General features: G+C 34.9%; 4 protein-coding genes across 4 annotated transcripts; 1 reads left to right on the forward strand and 3 right to left on the reverse strand.

The window, feature by feature from the left end:
• Positions 1-499: 499 nt before the first annotated feature.
• On the reverse strand, positions 500-4117 carry TRIADDRAFT_59618 (uncharacterized protein; the record flags this gene model as incomplete). The annotated part of the gene is made up of 5 exons (XM_002115642.1): positions 500-838; positions 930-1083; positions 1372-1459; positions 3068-3196; positions 3961-4117. The coding sequence occupies 5 exons, from the start codon at positions 4115-4117 to the stop codon at positions 500-502; spliced, it is 867 nt and encodes a 288-aa protein (XP_002115678.1).
• A 1128-nt stretch (positions 4118-5245) lies between these two features.
• On the reverse strand, positions 5246-6882 carry TRIADDRAFT_59619 (uncharacterized protein; the record flags this gene model as incomplete). The annotated part of the gene is made up of 4 exons (XM_002115643.1): positions 5246-5584; positions 5665-5818; positions 6093-6180; positions 6768-6882. The coding sequence occupies 4 exons, from the start codon at positions 6880-6882 to the stop codon at positions 5246-5248; spliced, it is 696 nt and encodes a 231-aa protein (XP_002115679.1).
• Positions 6883-10185: 3303 nt separating this feature from the next.
• On the forward strand, positions 10186-16326 carry TRIADDRAFT_13142 (uncharacterized protein; the record flags this gene model as incomplete). Its single annotated transcript, XM_002115518.1, has 9 exons — positions 10186-10292; positions 14268-14397; positions 14559-14777; positions 14887-14958; positions 15323-15399; positions 15604-15707; positions 15808-15863; positions 15962-16159; positions 16273-16326. Coding segments are annotated over 9 exons (1017 nt in total), but the record flags the coding sequence as incomplete, so codon positions are not given.
• Positions 16327-19117: 2791 nt separating this feature from the next.
• On the reverse strand, positions 19118-22710 carry TRIADDRAFT_11627 (uncharacterized protein; the record flags this gene model as incomplete). Its single annotated transcript, XM_002115644.1, has 11 exons — positions 19118-19269; positions 19354-19465; positions 19580-19693; positions 19798-19886; positions 19985-20137; positions 20220-20338; positions 20456-20561; positions 20683-20783; positions 21079-21155; positions 21405-21482; positions 22333-22710. Coding segments are annotated over 11 exons (1479 nt in total), but the record flags the coding sequence as incomplete, so codon positions are not given.
• Between the last annotated feature and the right edge of the window lie 1960 nt (positions 22711-24670).

Raw genomic sequence — 24670 nt, forward strand, 5'->3', positions numbered from 1 at the left:
TAATGACTATTAATACCCTAAAGTTGGATATTTAAAAATACTGTCGATCATGTATAAGTAATGTCTTATGCTTTATTAAGCTTCATGTAGGCATAGTCATTCAATCGACTCATGCTATTTTTCTTTTCTGATAGCTCGCTCAGTAGTTCTAAATGGTCATTAGGGTGAAATGAAAGCATGAAATCTAGGATAGAATCTTAAACATCAAACTAAGCCATTGAGTGAGAGGTTCATTCACTTTGATGTTATTCTGGCTAATATTACATTAATAATTGAAATGCAATATAAGTTCGAAACTATCTATTCACAGAAGATTCTTATAAACATCTCTAGAACCTAATACTTTTATTACGTATAAAATTGATATGAAGATCCATTACAAATACAAAAATAAATAAAAAATAGATATTACCCAAGATAATGCCTCTTAGATCAAGATACAATACTGACTACATCGAAAAGGAATCGAGATAGATCCATTAGTTCTAGTCCATCTGACTTAGTAGTCAACAGGAGGTACTAAATCTTTAATATCGTCCATGTGTTTATAGAGATCCGCATGGGCGCTATCATAAACTGGTCCTAGAGCAGCTTTGACATTATCATGCCATGCTGCAACTCTTGGTCGATGCTTGCCTACGTAGATTCCAATAATATCAGGAGCAATAAACTCTCCTATTGCCATCAAGTCAGCAATGGATATTTCATCCCCAGCTATAAATTTGTTATCTTTCAAGAAATAACTTTCAAATGTATCCAACACCCGCTCCATAGAAACAATGGAGGCTTTCTTTTCCTCTTCGCTAACCTTCTGGTTATAGAAATAGGGAGTATAAATCTAAAGATGTGAAGGGAAAATGACAGGTTAGTTTAACGTAGTTCAGAATTGCTTTACTTTCAAAATATATTTGCACATTTCGTAAACTCACATAATTCATGATAACGAGTAAGCCAGCATTACATCTAGCATTCAAGTGATGCCAATGCAGATATTCATTAATCCGAGCTCGTTTCTTCATCTCACTAGGATACCAATGGTCTGGTGTTGAGAATGCTTCAGCCAGATATTGCAAGATGGCAACACTGGAGCCAGTGAAAAGAAGAAAAACTGTTATTGAATAGCGCGCCTTCGCTATCGATCAAGCAGAAAACATTTTGGCTGCACTATGGACACACTCAGGTATTAAAATGATTCCCTTTTGTGTGAAATACTGTGCAGTCTTATAACTTAGAAGGTTAGATGAACGCAAAGGTATCAGCGCCATTAGGATCTACATGTAATATTTTATCCAATTATTTTACAAGCCTAAGCAGCTTATCCTCAGCAAGTTCTTGCTTGCTTACAATAATACTGTAGCCAATTTACATTACCTCTCAAACAGCTTTAATTCTCCATGGGTAATAGCAGGTACAGTCTGAGTTGCAATGATCTTTTTGTACTCCTCTGTTCGGTTAGCATCTAAAATCGATTACATTGCCGAAATTATGCTTGATGAACATTGGATCACTATTTGCAAAGTAGTCAGCAGGTATTCTCTATTTCTTACAATGTTATTTAAGATATAAAAGTTACAGATCTGATGCCACTACAGTACATTAAAATAATCGTTGTAATTAATATGTTGAATAAAATACTATATGCGGCGTTTAGTAAGATAGATAGTCATCTTCTAGATGAAAGTATACCGCAAGCTTAACAGATGAAACATTAAACACGGTCTAACTCTTTCCAACCATTACAACAAAAAAACAACTACTACTATTTTACCACAGCGTTAATAAAGAAATGATGCTCAATTAATATCACAGCATAAGCCTAATGTCTTCAGTTGTATCCATATTACCTAATTCCGGTTAGTTTGTTATAGTAGAACGAAAAAGTTACATAAAGAAAAAGATCTAAATTACTTAAATTTGATAAAATTCAATAAAGGGCTCCATTTCAGAATCGTTGGAACGCCTTTATTGGACTTTAGCATCCGAATGACTTTTAGTTTATAGAAATGATACCAAGACAACAAGACTCGTAATATTAACCCTATCATCAATAATCTGCTTGATTCCACAAAAGGCATAGGTTTAGCTGATATTAGTCAACATGTTTTTATGGTAATAGCACGATTTAGCTGCTAACGTTTTCAATGTTAGCGATTTATTGACATGGAAAGTAGAAATTCAACATCCATTTAAGCTGTAGACTTAGTATATTGGGAGGCATTGCACGATTTGCTTGACGTCTTGTAGCAATATTTGAGCATTAATTTGAATTTATCGACCGAAACTCCGCAAGAACAAATCTATACGACTACGAGAAAGTATTTTGAGAATCGGAATTGTCAGCATCTATGGTCTACTAGCTGCAATAAAGTCACAAGCCGAAGCAAGCACAGTCATGATTAGTATCAAGCCGTTTTAGCAATAACTCGTGTGCTTTTCAGCAATCCGTTAAACGCAATAGTGTCTAAATTACCATAAGTATAAATAGATTGCTGCTACCAACAATAAACGTAAAATTAGAGAATCATTAATAATGCATAAATTATGATCGAGATGAATGAGTAACTCCAAGCTTTAGATATGTCTCTGTATGGATATATTCCGGCCATTTCATCTTAACTGTATACTTAATCTATTTCTACAAATGATCGTAAACTATCTCTATGTACCAAATTCAAGAGTATTTCTTTAAATTATAGCAGTACTGGAATGTACTGTTCTGCATATGGTCTAGTTTATCGATCTGAAGCATGCAATAAATTGGGCAAATCGTTTAATTAGTTAGTAGGAGAATCATTCTTACTAACAACAGCTACCCAGTTAACTTAAATTAGAGGATCGTTACGGTAGGATAACACTTTGACAGGACTACCGTCGAAATTAATACTACTACGTTTATACTTGCTAACAAATTTCCCAAATGAATTAAAGGAAAGTAACGTATTACTCCATATAAGCATTATACGCTTAAGGGTATATTATTTAGTACCGTATCTTGTTTAAGGTAAAAGAGTAATCAATTTGATTGAAACAGAAGCTAAAGCAATATAATGTCATTGGGAAAGCATACCGTTTAATAAGTCGACATATTTTGGCTCATAAGGAATGTTATTGGCGTCTAGAAAAATCTGCACAGATCTACAAGGTTCTGACAATGGATCGAAATAAAATTCAAGCTTGGCCATGGAGAATAAAGTTTCTAGTCAATAAAAATGATCAAGAATGAATGGTGATAGTGTAAATCATGTTATGGTAGGAACTAAATGATGTAGCAATTTCAGCACGGTAAAACCTAGAGTGCTTCAAAAAACATCACTTGTTCCCTTATAGTACTTAAATCGTAAGAAAAATTAACCGTTAAGAAATACTCATTCATTGCCTATAAGTATGCAAAGAAAAAAGCCATGTTGTCGCTACAGCTTCGGACAGCATGATCGATTTAGCGACCATAGAAGCGTCCTACACTGCAAATTCGTTTCTGTGAAACTCTTCGCAACGAATAGACATACTGTATTCTCCAAGTGTTAATCGAATAGTATGAACGTATTAAAAGTAAGAAATGCTGCGTTATGATTACAGTAATGACTAGAACTAAGTTCTATCTTCAATTTGATAGGAAAAGTTTTATGCAGTACTGCAAGTTACTACCAACTAAACACTGTTATTACGTCTATTGAGCAGCATAAAGCTAGCCCTACAAGGCTACAGGAGTTGATTAATTATACTTACCTTTACAGTTCTTGCAAGTCGAAATCGTTTGAATCCAAAGCAAAGCTGGTTTACGAAAGATTGGAATCTACTATAAGCCAACAGCCTTATTAAGAAGAAGAATAAGGCTATAGGCTGCAGGTGGTTATTTCTATAGCATTCAACGTTGACCTTTACGATGGGTGCGTCCATGTCGGCATCAAAGTATCCGAGCGTCTGTAGTTTCTTTTGTGCTTGTTGTTTTTCCTCCATGACCTTTTCCAGATATTGACTCGTATTTTAAGGTAAAGGAGAACATTCTCAGCCTTTGCTCTTCTGTACTAGTATGCTGTTGTAGTAAAGCTAATAAAGACTCTAAACCCTGACAAATAAGAGCTATCAAAACCAATATTCTCGTAGCTCGCTTTTCCATGTTGATGCAATATAAAAGGTAATAGAGGATGTTTAAAAAATAACAGTCCACGCCAATGTTATCACGGTACAGTAGGATACGAAAGATTATCATAAAATTAAACGTTCATACAAAAGTCGATGAATTCGCTACTTGTATTTACATTTTGATGCTGCAAAATGAATATAGACAGCTTATAAAGTAAGAATTTACGCCAATGTTACTAATATAACTTTTTGCTATTATCATAGGTGGTAAACACCTAATGGCTATAGCCGAGAGGATCAATGATGTACGATATCCATCACTGATACGTTTTATGTCAGATCGATTTGACGAATATCGCTACCTTAGATTGCTTAATGGCCGTAACATTCCTATTTGAATGGGAAGTACTATATCAGGTCTTCATCTTAAGACAATTTCTAATCTATTGAGTTTCTATCGAGATGTAGTTATCACTTCAATGATATATCCATTACTGAAACGTATGATGCCGGATGCATTTGTTGAATAACACTCCCTTGATGTATCTCAATGGCCGTAGCAACCATACTCCATTCAGAGGTACTACAGTAGTTCATAGTTCTTCATCCAAAAGCAATGTCTGATGCATGCAGCTTAATTTACGGCCAGTTATACCATCGATAGATTGACTGTACGTCGGTAGAATTCAGTCTATAGAATGGCAGTGCCATTTATCTTCTCCATTTTAAAGATTGTCTTGATATTACAACTACCTTTAACAGATTAAATTGGAAGTATGACATTGACTATCTTGACCTAAACATTAGGCAACAATATCGAATGGATGCACCATTATTCATCTACTTTGCAGTTATTTCCAGTTAGATGTCAGTTTAATCCATAGCAATACAATAGATGTAGGACTTAGCATATCAGAAAAGGTCCTTACCGACGTTTACAAGGTTTCCTCATTTCTAATTATCATAATTGCATAATTAATTGATTCATTTTATAATTAATTGTCATGATATATTATCTAGTCCTATATTTCTAGAATCTATAAAATCACTTCGAGATCAATGGTAAGCACTGGAATAACTTTCAAAATGATCATACTAAGGGCAAAGTGTCACAGTAACTACGTACAAAGAATAAAGTGAAGTTCATTACAGTCCTTTCCAATTAGTAATCGATTGGAGGCACTAGACCCTTGATATCATCCATGTGTTTATACATAGCTGCATGCACACTATCATAAACTGCTCCTAGAGCAGCTTTAATATTTTGATGCCATGCTTGCACTCTTGGTCGACCCTTGCCAACATACACTCCAATTATATCCGGAGCAATGAGCTCTCCTACCGCCATCAGGTCAGCAATGGAAATTTCATCCCCTGCTATAAATCTGTTGTCTTTCAAGAAATAGTTTTCAAATGTGTCCAACGTTTGCTTTAGAGCAATAATCGAGCCTTTCTTATCCTCTTCGCTAACCTCTTGCTTATAGAAATGGGGTAAATAAATCTAAAGGACATACAAGTAAGAATGATAGTTTAGCATGGCACAGTGTGACCACGTAGGAATTATTTCCTAATCAAACTCACGTATTTCATAACTACCAGCAAGCCTCCCTTCCATCTCGAGTTTAAGTGATGCCAGTGCAGATATTCATTAATCCGAGCTCGTTTCTTTGCTTCGCTAGGATACCAATGGTCTGGTGTTGAGAATGCACCAGCTAGATATTGCAAGATGGCAACACTAATCACCGTAAAAGGAAAAGAACAGCCATTTAATAATCTACCTGGAATATTAATCGAGCTATCATGCATGGCACAATAAGCACAATCGAGGGATTGTGATTAGATCTAGTAAATAAAAATACTCTACTGATCGAAGGTAGAAAGCACATGAAAAACGTCAGCGTAGTTTAGGTCTAATATCGAAGTATTTGCATATATACAAGTACTGTATATTAGCAGCAAGACTCCTATTAATAATAAATATATATATAACGGAAGAAAGAAATTATTACCTCTCGAACAGTTTAAATTCTCCGTGTACAATAGCAGGCACAGTCTGAGTTGGACTAATTTTCCTGTATTCCTCCGTTCGAGTAGCAGCTGAAAGAAATCAGAAAGCGGATATAAAATTTGATGATCATTGAGTTAATGCATGGATAGTAATCAGCAGGCGTAATGTCCATATCATCGCTATCAAAGAGCAAAAGCTAGGGCTCTGAAGTAATATCTTATCTGGGTAATGACATTGAATATTTCACAAGCTTAAATATTTTAGAAGGTAGAAAGGGAATGCGTATCGTTGCCTAAATTCGATTAAGGGATCGAGATGGATTCTAATCAATTATACTGTGCTAAGGCAATCAGATTCCTCAAATTTTGTTCCATCTGTCCTATTGTATCCAGTTCTACAAAGTCATAACTTTATGTCATTTTAGAAAGCATGTTTGTACACTGTTAGCATAAATTATCATAAGCGTTAAAAATAGTTCTTAATAGAAGGAGTTTGTTATTTTGAACGTGAAAATTGAAAGACTGTCCACGTCAAATCGCGTAGGTAGATTTTACAGCTTCTCGGATACATTAAAATAAAGAGATTCTCTTGTATCTTGTTGAACATAGAATGGTGGTTTATTCGAGTTTGAACAAAGCATATTTTAAAGCAAATAAATGCTATCTTGGAGAGCTACCTGTTATTAAGTCTGTATGTTTTGTCTCATATGGAATCTTGTTAGCTTCCAAAAATAACTGCACAGATCTGCAAGGTTCCGATAGCGGATCGAAATAAAAATTAAGCTTAGCCATGGAGAATTAAGTCACTAGTAAATAAAAATTTTCAAGGATTAATGCTGACAAATAGATTGTCGTTCTTGGTAATAACTTGTTTTATCCTATGAAGCAATTCAATTTTTCCAAAGATAAACGTTAAAGGGCATATTGAGCCATTTTCAGCTTACGATATTTCGATACTAGGAAAGTTTGGGACAACTTTGATCTATGCAATATGGGCGATTCGCACGCAAAATAAATCATGTTATCGCCATTCATTCGAGCAGCAATATCAATTTACCGTGTGTAAAGGTATCTTGCGGTACAAATTTATTCGCTAAAACTTATTATTTTATTTCCGAGAATATAGCGGTGTCAATTGTTGAGTATGTAATATTCATCTATCTGAAATAAAGAAAGGTTGTCTTAATGTTAGGTCAATAAACTGTTGTCTGCAACCAAATAATCACTGTATTCAAACAGAAGAAGATCCTGTACATGAATCAGCTTTCAATCGCGATTCATGGAAATGTTAAACAGGAATAAATTGAAATCTGCAAGGCGATGGATCTACATTACCTTCGATGTGTTTCCTAACCAACAGTGTTCTTCAACTCGAAAGAAAATAAGACGTTGAAAAACATAAAGTCAATTTAGCAGTGACTACGGCTTATATTATAAAACCAATTCTATAGCTCATGCATATATTAATTAACACAATAAGAAAAAAAGTCGCTGGCTCTATAGTATTCTACTTTTGCCATTTTAATTAATTAATTAATGGGTGCGTCCGTATCTGTATCTAAACATCCGAGCGTCTGTAGTTTCTTTTGTGTCTCTATCTTCATAATCATCTCTCTTTTACAGATGTATCTTATGCTAAAGTAAATTAAATTAAAATGACCGAACCAATGTTTTTCCCTAGAAGCTCTCTCGTAAAATCTAATTCAAGGTTCATGCAATAACCGTTGCTCACTTGGAGCTGGACAATGCTCTAATGCGCGCTCCATGCCAATGGAGATAAGGTTACTCGTCTAGATTAATGATCATATCATTTAATGAGAACCGCCCTCTTTTACCTTGATGACGAGTTAAAGTTGACATAAATTCGTCTATTTCTAAGTTAATATGATGTAGCCTTTAAAGCGTGTATCGTGTTTGTAGGTTAGATGGATCGATTATTCAAGAACATAATCGCTCTAGTTAAGAAGCTATTTTGAAATCTTTTAGTCATTAGTCCCTTTAAGTCACTGTATTTGCTCAGGGATAGATTCAGGTAGTCCTTGGTAAAAGAATTAATGAATGCATGTCATTATGCAAAGTTTACAAATAATGAAGCTTCTTTTCATCCTACTTTGCAGATATTCTATCGCAGTGAATAATGCCTAGTGGTTCAATCTTATACACTACGTATATCGTGAGGAAAACTAGATATAGCGGTTACTGTATTCTTTATCCGCGTTTACTGTTCCAATGATATATAAATTCAACGCGATTGATATTAATTCCAGTTGCATCGAATACCCCTTCTAGTCAATATCCTTAGCAAGATTTCCATATCTTAAAGTTCATTTAAAATGAGCATTCATGTTATTTACAAGTTTTATTGCATACAGTAATAAAGCTGCTTATTCACCAGTCGTACATAAAGATAACTATATTGATAACAACAGGAGAGGATTAGATAATTGCTCAGCTATCTAGCTCGTTGCTTATTCTTTAAGTAGATATAGCATTCTACTTCTTTATCATTCCAATTCAAAACCAAGGAACAAAGGGGTATCATTAATCCTATGACAACAAGAAATTGACTCCTTTTACATCAATGATAGTAATACTATATGAGAAATTCTTGATATAGATCATGGCTTAGCTAGATATGATCCCAGATAATAATGTGGAATACTAGCAAAAGAACGGTAAACTCTAAAACATAGCAATCGTAGAACCCTTAGCATGAATGGATGAACCTGATTCTAGCATATTAAAATCTCCCTCAATAGTATCGGGTTTCCTATCACATATTGAGAGAAAATAACGACAGATAGACAGACAAAAAATAACGTGCGAATGAATCAGCTAGAATCAGCAATAATACTAAAGCTCCAAGATATCATTAAAATTATTTTTTGATAAAATTCTGGCACTATTACTCTCAAAAGACTCGATTCAATGCGAGATCCTAAAGTTATTCTAGCACTAGGTGTGTTTGCTAGTTAGCTTGTGATTATTCGCTTATGCACAGCAATACCCGCTTGCAATTTATGTGAAACAGCTCATGCCCATCGAATAATGTGCATTCATTTTAATATTCCAATAATGGTATACTTTTATATCGTAAAATCACTACAATAAGATCCATTTTCCGTACACTTATATTGATCTTGCCCAAGACATATAATAAACAAGCATTCTGTTATCTCAGTCTTTACACAAAATCCAATACGTACGAATTCGAATAAAGACACCGTCAACGATGGCGGACTGGATATGGTCAATATTGACCCGTTTTAATCATCATCATCAGGTATGCTAGTATTCATGAAGTTATGAATCGAATCAGACAGTTTGGAAATGGACAGCGAATAGGAAGGGTAAACTGCTGAGGGACTTACGCTATAATATCCAGCATGATTAATAGCCTAGGATTGGTTGGAAGAACACGTTACAGTTTTTATTGGGTTTTATCATGATAATTAAATCAATAAATGAACCATTTATAATAGAATGGATGGCATATGTTTATCATTGATGACTAACAATATTCTCATTGATATGGCAATGATGGAGGGCTTGTCCAATGCATGATCGATGCGAATTTGAACAGGATTGGATAAAATTTTCATCGAGATACCTAATGATTGATGGAAGCACTAACCGCCAGAATACTTGCTATTGTGATACATAATAGCCCTAAAGTGCATCTAGCGCCTTTTCCTCCAGTGAAATTATTGTTTTCCACAATTCTGATTGCATGAAAAGGTTTATACGATAGATAGCTTAGTATAACTTATCTCATTCTGACAACATAATTTAAAATATTATTTTATGTGCTCGTATTCCAATTTAGGACCATCATTTAACAAAGTTCAGCGATAGCTCAAGGTTCGATTGTGATGGCTATAGCTTTATTTTTTTAATTTGCATGATTGAGAATAGGATAGAAGATCGCTATTAGTGATAGATTGATAATTAACAATTTTAAAATTGTTAAAGATGCTTATTGTTTTCTTGTGTCACGCTTACAGATCTTGCTAAGAAAAATCGAAATATTTTAACGTTATAAACCGCCAAAGTTATAAAGAAATGGCAGAAAAATCTAATAGCACAGCTACAAACCGAAGACTAGTTCTGATGGGCTATGGTAGTCTAGAGAGATTGCAGATCGAAAATAGGCCATTAAAAGAGCCACGACAAGGAGAAATCAGAATTAAAGTCGAAAATAGGTTCGTAGTAAGCACCTTTAAACTATATGCAATAATCCTAGAGATTATTTGACTTAAATTGGTGATACAGAATTACCCTCCAGCTTGCGAATTATCTCTAAGCTAAATGGCTAAATGCGTAAACAACATCAGGTCTATACCAATGAGTACAGTTATGATCCCATTGCCTTCTTTTACGGATATTTTCTCGTAAAAACAACGATAAAAGCAATAGTGTAATTCCTTTGGCTAAAAGAATTCAATACTATGTAAAATAAATTGGTGGTATCGTAATACCCTCACTAGTTTATCACCTACAATATCCGCAATATTTCTCAATTTCATTAAACCACAATCTCCTCTGCAAATATCCACGATGTCATTTTCGGAAAGCAACTAACACATTCAATGATATTTACACTGAAAAAGTAAGAAATTACAGTTTCATTCCAAGTTGAATTTAATCTAGATTTTATTGCATCGATCTTTCCTTTGAACAAGTACATTATTTTTCTACTCGAATTGGAGGAAACAAGGTTTTTTTGCGAGAAACATAATGATTCAATTCTTATATAACTTACGATGGAAATAAAGCCATAGCAGCCATAGTAGGTTTCCATTTAGGTAGTAAATCGTAATAAAATAAATGCAATAGCTTGGAATTTAACAAAAAATAAACTATAAGAAACGACACAAGAATTATAAAATTCTGCACGATCAACTTTTCTCCAATAAACAAGCATCGTTAGTACAATAAGAAGGCAGGCATATTATAAATAATCTACGTCTATCTGCTAAAAGGTTTTAGTAATTACATCATTTTTAAATCATAAAAATTGATACCAGAATTCTACACTACAAATTTTTTCCAAAATAAAATACCGCCAATACAATTAGAATTTTATAAGCAATCTGCATATACTTGGTAAAAGACTGTAGTAATGCATTATTTTTAATAAACCATAAGAAATGATACGAGGATCATAGTATTTTACGTTATAAACTTTTTTCAATAAAAAATGCCGCAAGTGTTATAGGAATGCAAGTATTTCATAATCAATCTACAAGTATTTGGCTAAAAGAATTCATATCAATGACATGATCAAATAATAGACCCCTTGCCCAAGTCTGCTCTTATTGGTAAAGATACAGCATTAAATCATTTCTAAAGTAGTTTATACGTTTCGTTCCTCGTTTCAGAAAATAACATTTTGGATGAAATTTAATAATATACGTAGAGGCACCATCTATAAAGTATACGAAATTTTAGATATGAAATGAAACAGAAATTCACCATACGAAATTAAGAACAACCATTGGATTAGTATAAGTTAGGCAAGCTGACTCTGCAATTTAATGTACAGTAAAGACTAAATCGACGTTACTTTCCAAGTTTGTATAAATTAGCAATTGAAAGTACACTATACCTTCAATTAAAATATCTAGACTTTACTGACATGTTCGACGGAAAAAACTTGCCATGCATTTTTGAAGATCAAGGCAATTGTCTTGATTTGAAATAGCAATATCGTGATCTGATTTTTTACAAATTATCCGTTAGGAGTTCTAGGTCTGTTCCATCTATTCCTTTCATCACGATTAAAGGAATGCCACAAACTATTGCAAATTACTTCGGACTAAATCCTTAGACTGTCAGATTTCCATTAAATTAATCCAATATTGACTGGTGTCTATACTTTTTAGTGCAGTTTACCAATTTATTTCGAATAACAGATCCCAACAATCCTATTTGGACTTGATTTAAATTAATCAAATCGCTATTTGCGCTACTCAATCACTAAGTTGTCAATACAATTATTTTTAAATTCTACCGTAATCAGTCCCAATAGCAGATAAAGACGCTTATTAATTATTTTAGAATTCATATAAAGTGTTCAATCAATTGAAAGAAAATTGTTCACTATTACAGATTATTTGCATCTATGTAACAGCCTTCTCTAATAAACTAAGCACAATCCTATGACTAAGATATATCAATCGCAAGAGTAAGATAAAAATGGATTGTAAAGGATGCTTTTACTTTCTCTTTTTGTGGCAGCACTTCAAATGCCACGTCAGAATTTTTCAGTTTGTTCTTTTATAACCGTGCTAAGCAATGCATTACGCCTCTTTTCTATTTATATTATTCATCCTAGCTAATTTTTCGTAGTTTAGAAGACAAATTGCTCGTATTCTATGCACTTAGCAAACGTTACTCATGCAATCACGCACAAGTGCTTGCTCGAATATAAAATGTTTGCAAAATTTGATCTTAATCATGACATTTTTCTCATCGACGGATGAGCACCAAATCGTCCAAAGAAACAGTCAATTGGAAAATTTTGAGATATGCAAATGTTTAGCCTATTTCCTTCTCCAGCTCTTATGTCTCTTCAGCATCAACAATAGCAGACAGACTTTGTAGAATGATGTCATTCTATTTTAGAAGCACTCATCAGTAAATCTCATACTTGCTTACCTATTACTATGAGTCATAAAATTGCAATGAGGATTCGTTTAGAGGTATCAATCACGTGCTATTTAATGACGTTTACATCAGCTGGATATCATGAATTGTGAACTTTTCAACTATTGCTGTTGTAGACTTAGACAAACATCGGCTGGATATCATTAATTATGAATTTTCTAGATATAACTGTGTCTTAAATAGACAAGCATTAGCTGGATATTATGAAACGTCAATCTTCCAATGATTACTAAAGTCTGACATAGTCAAACATCAGCTGGAAATCATTAATATCGAATCTTCCAGCTATTACTGTTGTCTTATATAGTCAAGCATTAGCTGAATATCATGAATCGTCAACCTTTCAACGATTACTGTTGTCCGATATAGTCAATCATCACTAGGATATAATTAATCGTGAATCAGCTACTATTGGTCTTATGTAGTCAAACACTAGCTGGATATCGTTAATCGTGAATCTCAAACTATTGCTGTTGTCTTATATAATCAAGCATTAGTAGAATATCATTCATTACGCATCTCCTAACTATTTCTTTTGTCTGACATTTCCAAGCATCAACAGGATATCATTAATCGCGAATCTTCCAGCCATTGCTGTTGTCTTACTAGTCTAGAGGAATAAGCATATCGTCATATTAAGCAGCTACTTGTCTATTATGTATTAGGTTTCAATCTCTTTAGATGAAATACCCCTTGTAGCAAATTTATTGCAAACTGTGATTGTAAACATGCGAAATAGGAGTATCATAATCATACATAGTTCTAAGCAGTCTCTTGCGCTGTTTCTTAGCTCTTATGAGTTTTTCCCAAGGTAATATGGTTGTGATCGGCAAAGCTTTGAGCTACTAGTTTACTTTAAATGGATTGATATTAATGCTTCTCATCTTCGAGTAATTGTACCTAAGATAAAATCGCTGTTCCCTTCAATAATGGGAATTATGAGTGGCCTACTAAGTTACAAGGTATTCTTACTCTATCAATATCTCTTGGTACGCGTTAGAGGAATCTTATGATAAAATAGAATCATTGCGTGGTTCGTAGTCATTCAATACGGGAAGATTGCGTTGAATTATTATCTGGCCACAGCTACTCACTTTCTATATCTATCAGCTATTTCATTTACTTATATCTCTTCATTTACGCATTATATTATGATGCTTCTAGTCAAATACACTAATCCGTAAAAACATAGTATAATATTTTACTTATGTTGTCGAAATTATAAAAGAAGTAAAAATAGTTAAAGTAACCTATTTCCTATATAATAACGGTCTTTATGCCGGAAGGTAAATTTGAGCAGAGAGTCAATTTAAATTCTACTTATAACAATATAAATTATTCCTTAGTTTTATCAAAATTAAAAGTGTTTTTGTTACAGCTATATATGATCTAATCCAGTATGATGGTTTCGTTATAATATTTTATTTGATTTTACTAGTATAATTTCAACTCAACAGACATAGCATAATTTTAACTGTGGCATTTTTTAAATTATTTATTTATTGTAGCGGCATTAACTTTGCTGATATGATGGCCCGTCAGGGAATCTATCGCATCAATCCTAAACCACCTTGCGTTCTGGGTTATGAAGTATCAGGAATAGTAGAGTCGCATGGTATTGGAGTAACACAGCCCGCTGTAAGTTTTAAAATTGTATTAAAAGTCAGCTCAGAGGGTCTAAATGGTTTTATTCAGCCATTATACTCGTCATAAAACTGTTGTTGTGCCGTGCATGGTTAAGAAATCAACGTTTCGTCAATCTGCTAAAACTCGTGCGACTCTTCTATCCTGTGCTTCAGATTGGTACTAGGGTCATTGGATTTTGCAATAATTTTGGTGGTTGGAGTGAATATGCCCTCGTTCCAGCTGATCTTGTATTTGCAATGCCAGAGAACATGAGTTACGAAGAAGGTGCGGCTTTATTGGTAAACTACCTCACAGCTTACTTGCTGCTATTTACGTTTGGCCACCTACAGGAAGGAAATACAGTACTATGCCACATGGCTGCAGGAGGAGTAGTATGTGCATTTATGCGAATTATTCCGTTCTGATCCTAATAATAAGTTGATAAACTCGATTCTAATGCTCGACGAATTTTCACATTTTTTCTACTTGCTTTCATTACAGGGACATGCAGTTGGTCAGTTATGTAAAACAGTGCCTAACGTCAAACTTTATGGCACTTGCTCTACATCAAAGGTACGTTTATCCAGCTATTCACGACCTAGAATAGTAAGAATATACTACTCAAGTGCAAAGATCGAAAAAAATTTCTGACCTTTGAGCAAACTATAGTATGTATCCCTGAATTAGTAGATGAATACTGTTGATGGTATTTATTACTATTAAATAAACTTACCATCCTATATTCCCTATACTCATAATAAAATATTGATATATAAATTGTGATCACCCAGAATTTTCATACATGCTCTACTCATAAATAAATAATTCTAGGTAAAGTTGATAATAAAATTATTACAAGAGCTCGGCAGTGGTTAGCAATTTACATTTGCATTAACACATTAACTAATCTCAAAAAACTATCTTGCAATAATTGCAGCATGAAGATGCCAAGGCAGCTGGTTATAAGCAACTCATCGATTACAAAAAGTCAGATTATGTTAAGGAGCTACTTCTGTAAGCAGCAATTTACGGAAACCAACAGTATATATTTATGTGATAGATGCAACTGATTAGTTAATAACCTGACAGCAAATAAAAATATTCTAAGACTAATGTTTTCAACTGGGTGTTAACTAGATTTTTATATCATTGTACATTTACTGTATATAAGCGGCAATCGCACTATAATTTGAAATTTGGACTTTCGTGATTTTCTAGTCTAGAGCCAAATGGTGTTGACCTTGTTTTGGACCCTCTGGGAGGCGCAGATAGTAAAAAATGCTACCGGTTAACTAAACCTTTTGGAAAACAAATTGTCTACGGTATGATTGGATGTTTCAATCACTTTCTCAGAGCCCATCTTAGTTTTAACTTTATATCTGCCTATTTGAAACAATAAAATTGCTTTGCCGTGTAACGTAGGGGTTGCTAATGCCATCACTGGTGAAAGACGCAATGTCCTTCGTCTTGCCAAGACAGTAAGTTGCTTTCATTTAAAGTGCCATCTTACCCATTTATTCATTGATAATTTAAATTTCTCATCATCATCTTAAAAATTGATCTATCTCTGCTGTAGTGGGCAAGCAATGCAGCAGCTGGTAAAGATCCACTAGCTTTGATGAATGGTAATAAAATGATTGGTGGTGTGCATCTTGGGACCATCATGACTGAATACTATAAAGACTTTGCTCCAAAAGCAGTTGCTGACATTTTACGTTGGTATAACGACGGCATTATCAAGCCAAAGATTGATTCTGTTCATGCCCTAGAAGATGTAAGACCATTTCTACCACAAATAGCGGCAGTAGATAGATAGTTTGTAGAAATAGTTTCTGTTAGCATGAGGACACTATAGTCATAACTGTTTACTTTCATTTATCCAATTAGTTCTCTGATGCTTTCCTACGAATCCATGACAGAAAGAATGTTGGTAAAGTCTTATTTTCATTGAGCAAGAAGTCAAAATCAGCAGTGATTCAGGAAGAGACTAAAGCTCCCATTGCTAATAATAAAGGCTCCGATGAAAATGTCGTTTATGAAAGTAAAGAGTAAAGGATGTTAGCATTAACACTTTAAAGTAGAGACAAAATCAATTTTCCTGACTGTAGAAAAAAATTCATGCAATATTTGAATTTCAAATGAGCTTATCATTCATTAAATACGTTAAATTCCAGTCCTCGATAGAGTTTATGACAGTATCCGAGTTCAAATCTACTGCATAACAAGATTAATATCGGATCATAACTCTATGTCGCTCAAACAGACAATTTAAGCACACTGCTCTGCATATAACCAATATTCTGGATGATCATCAATCTAGTAAGTTTTTTTTCACGTAATATTCTGCATAATTCTGTATTCGTTAGGCTATAATAATTTATAACTGCTCCACTTAAGAGTTTGGAAATAGATGAGTAACTAATCAATTTTCATGAATCTTTAATACAATAAATAATAAAGTTAAAAGGGTATTATTTATGTTTTTCATGCTCACCCTGTCGTAGAAACTCTTCCTAAATGATATTATATTATCAAGGCGGTTGTTTCCGCTAATACAGTAAATTACATTAACTCTGATAATACAACTTAATGGTTAGATTACTGAATTTTGGTATTAATTTTCTGTTCGTTGCATAAAAAAAGTGGTGTGAAAACTAATAAGTAAATAAATTCTAGAATGAAATTTCTGATGCGTGCCCTATTATTGCCTTTGATGAGTTAAATCTTGTTCTGCTACTGCATTTGTGGAACCTCAAGATCTAAACTATTATTTCGCTATCAAGTCCTGAAAAATAACATTTGACAGCGTTCTATTTTGGCAACATTGTTTAGCTTGTTTAGTCAGGTTGTTTGGTATTCATGATGAGCATGAAAACGAATCTACCTGGCCGATAAAAGAGTAACAGTCTGCAATACTAGTCCTCAATAGTTTGATATTCAGCAAATACCAAGGATGGGTGAAATGATTTTATTTCAAAAGCTGCATAAAATTTCTTAAACATTAATTGATCTTTCGTACGAGTACACCATCATATTGAATCGTCGATTCTCTAGAAAACATTATATGCAAAACGAAATTGACCAAACAGTGCCCTAACCCTCGATTGCTAAGATCGAATCAATCTTAGGCAGAAAAATCAGATTACGTGTATTATACAAATTAGCAAATAGTTTGAAGTCCAAGTTGGGTATTGGCACATCAGTATGGTCATCATTCCTGTAAGGATAAACATAAGACAAAAAATTTTTTTCTGTTGGTTCCTGATCGTCAGGACGGCAGCTGCCAAAAAATTGACTGGCAAAGCGATAGAATACAACTAGTACAGTACATTGTATAGTTGAGAAATAGAAAGCTAATAATAATAAACAGTAAGCTATTCTACGCTAACTACGGATGACTTTCTAGTAGCCAATTTATAAATTCTACAATAATATCAACAAGGATAACCGTCAATATCTGTCTGCTCTTGGGCTTAACCGCCTGTAGTAAATGGCACCCAAAAGTTGAGTCTGGCCGTAATTACAAAGACATATTCATACAAAAATTACAGTAGATCCATTATGATATTGTTCTTGTCACCAAAAACAAGTGTTCCAAACATATAATACTCGTTCATCTACTTCACCTATTAAATGTACAACGCAAGCCTAAAATAGCTATTATCGACAGTGGTTGAAAGATTGTATATTCTGGGTTCTACAGTATAAAAGCATAACTATGCAATGCTTAATACAAGGCATTTAATATAATCCGAAAAAATTTCGGCAAAAACATCTTTGAAGTTTAAAAATGTAACTATGACGTGATTTTTGATATACTGATCAATTAAGTTACGTGGATAAAATCATTATAATGATAGCAGTATATATTAATTGCTATTGCAAATGATATCTAAGCTGCAGTTCCTTGTCCTAAATCGCTTGTTGATATAGTTAGCATGGCCTTTGAATGATCACTACCGCCATTAGCTTCCTCTACTCCTGGGGAAATATTGGACGTGTTTCGGACAGAAAGTTCATCATTTCCCACCAGTAAGTCTTCGTCACTTGTCTCAAAGTTTGAGTCCTAAACCAGATAAAATTGTCAAAAATTTGCCGGATTTTAATCGCGGACACAAGAATGATGCAAAATTTTTCATCTAAAATAAGGACTACTGTACTGACAATACGTTATCTGTCACGTTACCCTATCTAAGGTCTCATATTTCGTCTTAAAACAAGTACCAAGCCGTTGAAATCGCGTACCCTCAAAAGGATTTATTGAGCTATGAACAAATATTGGCAACATATATTTACGAAGAAGTTAAGGATCATGAAAACAATCGATTAATGGCAATAAATTCATAATTAATTTAAAATCCTAAATTGGTAATGAAATATCTTTTTTGAAAGGATATCCTTTGTCAAAATTGATCCAAACACTAGCCAATGCAGATCGATCACCAACGCTTGATGAGGTTGCTGCATATGGATTATTTGGCATAGGCTCGGGCAACGATTTCTGAAACAAATTTGAAATTCAATATAGATCAACGTTAAAATTTGTATTACTACAACAATATTATACAGTAGAATCAGCTCAATGATTGGATACTGATGCACATACTTGGCTTTCTTCTTCTTCTTCTTCTTCTTCTTCTTGGCCAACTCTGTTATAATTTCAGTAATATTAAAGTTATGATATTGTCACCTTAGCAAATGCCATGACGTCGCTATTGATTTAATCTTACCGGATTTTAAGTAATAGCAACATTTGCGTAGTTGCGCCACCATTGATTAAGACAGTTATGAATACAATCATTAATGTTGTAGTAAACATTAGTTGACGGCTTTCACTGGATGTATTACGAATAGCCAAAGCAAATGCAATCGCACCACGCAACCCTATCGGTCCCAGTAAGCAAAATTTAATGAGTGTTTGACAGGTCTAGACCCTATAATGTATAAATACAATGCACGCAGCATTACCTGCAAAGAACATCATATGCTGTAGATTGTAGCCAATCTTACTTCGGCGGGCTCTATTCAGGATAAAACTAAGCGGATAAACATTACATAGACGACCGACAAACATTGCCAGCTAGATTTTCCGTAAAGGACAATACACCTCAATCATTGACTGCAACATTGCCAATCTTAAGATAAACAAGGTAGTTGTGTATAAAAAGTAAATAACACTATCTGAGGAGGATACAAATGCAAAGGCGATAAAACCCATGTACCAACGATGATAAGGAAAGACGAAAAACGAAAGTCCCATGTAGGAAAATATGAAGTTTTCGGCTAAAAAGTTGAAGACTTCAAATAACTATCAAAATCAACAAGATTATAAATCAGATTTAAAATTAGGATGATTTCAATTTTCGATTGCTCGGCAAAAGATTGACAAAGTCGGAGTACATAAAGTTCAACCTGTTTGGTTCTTTTCTTGGATTCATCCGATAAGTTTTTATAAGTGTAATGTGATTGAGTAATTCCACAAAACAAAATCGCGACAATACCTGAAATGATTGATCAATGCAAATATCAATGGTTATGCATGTACTCAAATAGAATACAAAATCGTCCTTTTCACTGTAGTTATCAATTTTCAACCTACCAGTCAACCCTAATGCTTCAGCAACAAGGAAAGTGGAGTATGACATAATGGCAAAAATGGCAGTTTCCAGTAATGGATATTCCTTAATACTTGTTAGTTTGGTAATGTGCACATTTATTAAGGTCAACAATAAAACATGAATACAGATGACAACTGGCCAAATTCGTAAACACTACTGTTAAACCATTGTAAACATCAATGAAGGATATCAAAGCCGTGAGTAGTCCCATTAAACAACCAATACCGAAAGAGCCAACAAATATGCCAATAAAGATGCCAATCGATCGAAACAATGCTCCAGCATCAAAGACACCTTCGCCCTCGGCAGAGTACGGCGAATAAGTTAAGATGGAGCTATAGAGGTAGCAAAAATGAATTGACAGTGGTTAGATTATCTGACAAATGGTGGATGAATGTTTGCATATTGTAGACAACCAGAGCTTAACTAAGCACTTTATTCAAGCTACAAACCTATACAGAACAATGGCTACAGCATCATTTAAGACACTTTCACCAAAAACGAGAGCATACAGTTTGGAATCGACGTGTAGATCGTGAAAGATGGCCAAGACAGTGACTGCAAGTATACCAAAAATGGTATTTGTTTAATAAGCAATGCATGATGAGAGAGTTAATACTATGCGAAGCAGCGATTCAATTTCTAATGCAACCAGACTCATTCTATAACAGTGCTATACCGGGATCAGTAGCGGAAATCATCGCTCCAAAGAGTAGACAATCGACAAAGTTGAAGCCATTTACACTTCGAATTCTTGACACAAATGCATACATAATACCACTATATAATTAGTAGAAAAAAGAAGTGTTATACGGTATCATTATGCCGATCGATTTTACAAGTAGTGAGTTGCATCAATACACTCTTACAGTTCCATAAATCAAAGCCTATCTATACTGTAATATATCAATCACCGATCATCATCAAGATTAAATTTTATCATCTACTGCAGTGCTAAAGATATGTTGTTTGCAATAGAATGAATGTGACTGTAATACTAAAGACTTGGCATTCACACTTGATTCGGCAGCATTATTTATTTCAGGATGTACAGCAAAAATAGTCGATAACTTACCCAATGACAAAGCACGAGATGGTTGTACCAATCATAGCAAATAAGAGAATTGATCCAAAGTTGCGAAAGAAATGCCTCTACGAGTATCAAAGTCAAAGCAATAATACCCAATTGTTTAATAATTTAAGAAGGATTAGTGGTTTTACAGCTCTCTTTTATGTAAACTGATGGCAAAGCAATAAACTTGCTGAATAAGTTATACAATCTCAAATTAATCCCATTTTTTAACAATATCGTTTTTAACACGCTATCGAGTATGAAATCACAGAGGTGATTGATGTCGAAGCTGAGTGTCAATTTGACCCTAACCGATATCGTAAACTTACACGTCTCAAATCATAGCCGGCATAGAATATAATTGGAGGGAGTAAGACATAAAAAAATACTTCAGGATCAAATACCACCTGCCCCATTCCAAAGCAAGATTACCAAAATTGTTTATAAGAGTAAGATAAGAAAAAAAAAATGGATCGATTAGATAATGGTAAGAATTTTCTTTCTTTTCAGATAACAAAATTCTATACTCTATGGTAGAGGTGAAATTTCGAAATGGACTGAGAACGGTTGAAACATTGATTGATGTTTTATCCTTCTTTTACTCTAATCCACTAGCTAATGAAGTTGTCCATGTCAACCATCATTGCATGGAAAAAGATAAACTACCCAATATGGCCTACATCATCAGATAATCATGGTTGAACTTACCCTATCGACTAGTTGTGATTGGGGGACGCGTGGCGTTTCGTTGTTATAAGTTGCAGATAACTTGTAGGCATAAGTAACATTGTCGCGAACGACATAAAGCTCTGAAGGGATTGTTCTATTGGTGGTATTAACAGGGCAAGTATAGGTCAGTCCAGTCTGATTGGGATGGCTTGTATACCGGATTAGCGCTCCCATGATTAAACCTATTGGCATGTACAAAACGTAAACAACAACGGATTAGTTTAGACTGCAAGTAAGAACGATGATGGAGAAGTAAACGGCTAGACTGATGTGAGTTATATCTTTGTTGCAAGGAGTCATGCCCTGCCGAGTTCAAACACAACATTGAATTCAACACGGTGTTAGGCAATATTAGGCTACTCCATCCATTTCCGAATGGATGGAGAGCTACAGGGTGCCCCATCCTTTCGCTATGGAAATGACTACAAGTATACAATGTAGAGAGACAACAGTGAGCATACGGAATGGACAAGTTATGTAAAGCATTTCAGTCAACATAAACTGAAACTATGATGTCATCAGAATGACAAATTTCGAACATCTGATTGAAGATGAAGACTGAAAATGGATATCCAAAAGGGATGGCTGTGCAAGAGATGAATCCAGCCGTAGCCGAGAATGTTTTGAAGAAACAAACACGCCAATTGGATCATCCTCCAATGCATTGTAGCTTGCATACCGTCGTGCACAATCAAGACTATGTCGACGCCATCCACCATAAAGACAGTGCATGGAAAAAGGCTTACCGTAAATCATGGCTAATCCTGTTTCATGGATAAATCGAATTCGTTTGACTTTAAATCTCCAAATGGTTAAAACGGTAATTAACAGGAGAAAGAGTAGCGCCATCAACATGACACTGTCCATTCGATGTTGACCTTCTACACGCAGCTCGGTACTGCCTTCATAATTGGTCGATTGTTGGATAGAATAAGGCAAAGCAGTGAGTAGGATGAGTAAACTAAGGATAGACTGGCCATTAATGAGCGACATGGTGGGACCTGAACGACTGGATGTTGCACTACACAACTGCAATCTTGAAATAAAGATCGGAATAAATTGATTGGAATGGCCGCGGGATTCCTTTTCTACTTGAGATCAAGTCCTAGATCGGATCGGAGATGAATGCGTCCTCAAGCCCGGTACCCCAGTACAGTACCGAATCGAACCCAATATGGAACTCTATATGGACGAGTCAAAGTCTAGCTTGAACAGAGTAAATGCCAATCTACGTTACCCTACTCTACTGTACCTCAAGGACAAGAGTCATGATTGAGTAGCACTACTGGCAGTCTTCAACGGAGTCAGAATGGGCGGAAAGGACAGAGTGGACACAGTACTTTGTACTGTACTGAGCCAGGCACCACGATACTGTACTGTACATACTGTACCGTACAGTACTGTACTACAGTTAGACTCGAGAAAGGTTCGGTTCAATACATTTATGGTCTACTGTATGTCTACAGTATGTGCGTACAGTACAGAGTACTGTAGCATCGGTACTCAAGACACCCTGTTGTACTGTACTGTGAGAACTGGTACGCCCACAGTTCATGGTGACTATATTAATGCACAATATACTAGGTATAGCCAGCTTTCGATCATAATTTTTGTCACTACCGGTAAAAACGACAGTGCAGAGTACTGTAGCGTCGTGATACTCACGACACCCTGTTGTACTGTACTGTGAGAACTGGTACGCCCGCAGTTCATGGTGACTATATTAATGCACAGTATACTAGGTGTAGCCCGCTTTCGATCATAATTTTTGTCACTACCGGTAAAAACAACAGTGCTTTCATAAACTACTCAATCCGACAGAACGGTCAAAGGCGATAACTAAAAAATTCCAGCAGCTAGAATTCAAGCAGAATAAAAACTTCGTCATCGCATGAACTACCAAAGAGAGAATGGACTATTCAATATATCACTGGGATTTCCTGTATTGAGTAGTCGATGAATGTATAATCTGGGATTTCTAGAGATTTTCCACTTAAAAGTCTGTGGTACAAGTAGCGATTACTTCATGTTGCTACCACCCTGACAGTACAGTACTTAGTAAAATGTTCCAATACCGATACTGTAGAGTAACTCGATCGGGCTACTCGAAGAGCTCGAGCATTCTCCATTCTAGGCTTGCCAGTCTTCCCTGCTCTAAAACAACTGAGATATTACTTGCTGTTATCAAAGGTAGCATAGTATAATTGTAGTCAAGTCCATTCTTAAGGGTCCACAATCAATCTGTCCAACTGGACTTAAAACCCGAATTAAGCTTTCTTACAATGAAAACCAACCGTAACTGTATTTACAACAAATTATGAACAAGAAGAACGGGCGGATCGACTCGTTGGATACGCTTATAAATCGTAGCGCATGACCTATTTAGTAATGGTAGTAACATTATCACGCTTCCACGCGCTTAGCACGGCCATTGAATTGCTATATTTTGCCTAAGGCACGAGCAACTAATCCCATTAAACTACGCTAGTATTATAGCCTACGGTAGTGAATATTAGTCATTCTATACTTAATTCAGAATTCAACTCTAGTACTAAAACTCACGGCAGTGCAATAATATTAGGATTGATACGACTACAATTGTACCAAGTTCAACCTTGCTATCGACCGTTCTCGCCTCGTTTAGGGTCGACTGCATACAAATTGGCTTTAAAATAATGCTAAGCTGATCCAACTTTTCTTCCTACCAAGCAAACCATGGGCAGAAACGAAATTCGTCGAATGAATTATAGTATACATCCCCTTGCTGGATGGCAAGAACTAATATAGTTAGAGGCTGTCTTACTGATTCATCATTGTGAATCAACAACGCTCTGTACCAAGGCTGATCCAATCCCCTCCCCATACT

This window comes from Trichoplax adhaerens, genomic scaffold (assembly GCF_000150275.1).
Source record: "Trichoplax adhaerens TRIADscaffold_11 genomic scaffold, whole genome shotgun sequence".
NCBI lineage: Eukaryota > Metazoa > Placozoa > Uniplacotomia > Trichoplacea > Trichoplacidae > Trichoplax > Trichoplax adhaerens.